Raw genomic sequence first — 2,902 nt, forward strand, 5'->3', positions numbered from 1 at the left:
GCCCAGGGAACTCTCAGACCGGCCCGTGATCACTTTCATCCCCAGATGAGGGCGCTAGGGGTTACCGCAGGTCCTTTGAACGTAACTGGAAACCTCTATATCAGTGAGTCCGGGGCGATCGGAACTTCCTTAGGAAAACCAGCCCCCCCCCCCCCCCCGCCCCCGCCCTCCCCGCCCCCCCCAGGGTGTCTCTTGCCCAGTGCTGTCCGGAGCCCCGTGGTTGCTGCCACCCGACCTTTGTGCGGCCCCACTATACTTTCGCCCACGGGCTCTGCTTGCTCGGTCTGGCTCTCGGACGCCTCCCCCGGCTCTCTCCTTCCCACCTCGCCCCTCATGTCCCCTCAGAACGTGCACACCCTGGGCGGGGAAGCCTGCCGCTTCGGGGGCGGGTCCCCCAATTCCAAGGGCGGTTTCTGTTGGGCTACGCTTCTGCGTTTCTCCTTCCTCACCGAGAACCCTGGCAACTGTTCCAGAAGACATTCGCTCGTCTTACTTGGACGTCACTGTGGGCGTCTCATCCTCCGGAACCCGCCCTGCACCCAGCAGCCACCTACTTACTGAGCAAGGCGACAAAAGGCGGGACAGACTGTAGTTTTCCATCTCCAGCTCTAATTTCAGGCTAAGTCTCCACGCCAGGAACCTGTACTTTACCTGCAGGCTGGCACCTGGATACAGTCTTGGGGGGCGGGCGGGGCGGTGGGTGGTGGTGGGGGGAGTGGGCTCAGAGCAGGTCAAGGTCAGTGATGCTGGTCGCGTTGAGGTCAATGCCGCAGTGCAGCTTGCCCGCCTGGGCGGCCGCCCAGGGCATGGACTCCGAGGTCCACTTGACCGCCCAGTCTCCTGCTTTGTTGACCAAGATGACACCCCCTAGTCCTTTGAGCTTCGACTTCATGTAACCCAGCGACACCTCAGCAGCCTCCTCTAATGTCTTTCCTGAAAACAGGGGCAGGTTGAGAAACGGCGCGTCAGTTACTTCCGACGGAATCTGATGGAAGAATCATTTGCGGTGTGAAAACCAGAGATTCTTGGCAGACCATGTCTGTCTGAGTGCCCCCAAGAGGGACGTCCCCACGGTCCCCACGCAAGGCCCTCCTTCCTCTGAGCCGGGGCCCTTTCTCCCACCCAGGCTCCGAGCCGCCGCTGCCCCCTACAGGCGGCGGACAGTACTGCTAACAAGCTGAAAGCAACCAGCGCAGCAAAGGAGAAAGGGGGGAGGCCTGTCCCCATCTATTTACAAGCAGCTTCTGTTCACTCGTCCGTCCGTCCGTCCGTCCGTCCGTCCGCAGACGGCGCGGCCTCGGTCCGCGTACCTTGCTCCACGTGGAAGAGAGTGAGCCTGGCCAGGTTCACCTTCAGGATGCTCTCCCCGTGCCCCGTGGTTGAAATGGCTCCAATGTCATTGTCGGCGTAGCCGCCGGATCCTGCTCGGAGGGAAGGAGGGGTTCTGCCTGAGCGAGAGTGAGGCCGTTCACACACACAGTCCGAATCTAAAGCTACATCGATGTCAAGTCCCAGAGCGCAGACAAGGTCAGAGGAGGGGCCATGACCTTGGGATGTCAAGGTGGACCAGTAAGCACCTGTGACCGCCCTGAAATCAGGAGGATGCAGGGAGCCGGGGTGGGGGAGGGGAGGGGAGGGGAGGCCTGGGGCAGCTACACCAGGACAGCTCCTCCTTTGCCCCACACCCCCCAGTCTGCACCCCCTCCCCACCACCCCCTCCTGGGAATGAGGGAACCGGCTCCAGTCCTCATGGGGCACGTTTTAATCTAACATTTCTGTGGCGAGCGGTGCATCCCTCTGGTGCCACTCAAATCTAATGACCGCGCCCGCCAGCTCTCTGCTTTCTCGCTAATTTGCGCCCGTGCCTGGGCAGAGGGCGGCGTATTTAACACTCGGGGCTAAGTCTATGGATCCGGAAACTAGAGCTGGAGAGAAGAGGGCGGCACGGTGGGTAGCTTGGGGGCACCTCCAGCTTCCTGATCTCCATCTCCCTCCTCGTGTCACCCCGACTCTTGGGTCATGCAGCACCCCAGCGACCCCCCCAACCGCTTCGGCTCCCAGAGGAGAGGGGAGGGGAGGGGAGGGGAAGGGAGCAGTGAGCGAACGTGAACTTGATGACGGGAAGGAAATGGTGGGGGGAGTCCTCCGGCAGCACTACCTATGCAGGGCGAGTCCCCCACTCGGCCAACCATCTTATTCACGATGCCCCCCGTCGAGGTGGCGTAGGCCACGTCTCCTTTGGAGTCCAAGGCAACAGCGCCCACCGTTCCCAAGTGTCTGCAAAAAGTAAACAGAAAAGAAAAAGTGGCAGCGTGAAGACGGGCACCACGCAGCTCAGTGCCTGCCCAGGCCCACGCTGCCTGCAAATGGCAAACGGGACACACGGATCCCCACGCTCCTGACTCAGGAGCCGGCAGGGAAAGCTAAGGTGACAGTGCAGCTCAGACTTGAGTGCGATGAACAATTCCTTGGGTCCCCCCTCCCTCCCCTTCCCCCTCCCCCTCCCGTTCCCTTCCCCCTCACTCCCTCCCTCCTCCCGTCCCCCTCCCTCTCCCCTTTCCCCCCTCCCCGGAATTCCCCATACAGCGTGGGAGCGGAAACCCTGTGTTTTCTATGACCGAATTTCCATTTCCGACCACTCTCCCCAGGTGCTGCCGAGGCTGCCTGATTGCCCTCCCCGGCCCCCCCGCCCCCCCCCTTCCCGTTGCCAGGAGCTTGCTGTAAAAGACGAAGATATGGTCATTTCCCCCCGACCATTTTTGTTATACACCCCCCCAGAAAAAAACGCTGAAGGAGTTGCACAGTAGCCACACGCCCCCCCCCCCCAGATCCTGCAGCGAGCGAGGTGTGGGCACTTTTGTGGGTGTCCTGCGGGCTGTCCCTCCCCTGGAGCTGCCGGGGC

The 2,902-nt window shown here is 61.9% G+C and overlaps 1 protein-coding gene across 1 annotated transcript in view; it reads right to left on the reverse strand.

Moving 5' to 3' along the window:
* Positions 1-714: 714 nt before the first annotated feature.
* The window catches only part of ASRGL1 (asparaginase like 1), a 10,996-nt gene continuing 8,808 nt past the window's right edge, over positions 715-2,902 (reverse strand). The window contains exons 3-5 of the mRNA XM_023747557.1: positions 2,159-2,277; positions 1,311-1,421; positions 715-933 (exon numbers count right to left, since the gene is read on the reverse strand). Coding sequence (XP_023603325.1) covers positions 722-933; positions 1,311-1,421; positions 2,159-2,277 — 442 coding nt within the window. The 3' untranslated portion in view covers positions 715-721. The remainder of the gene's footprint in view (positions 934-1,310; positions 1,422-2,158; positions 2,278-2,902) is intronic.

This window comes from Myotis lucifugus, unplaced genomic scaffold (genome assembly GCF_000147115.1).
Source record: "Myotis lucifugus unplaced genomic scaffold, Myoluc2.0 scaffold_906, whole genome shotgun sequence".
Taxonomy (NCBI): domain Eukaryota; kingdom Metazoa; phylum Chordata; class Mammalia; order Chiroptera; family Vespertilionidae; genus Myotis; species Myotis lucifugus.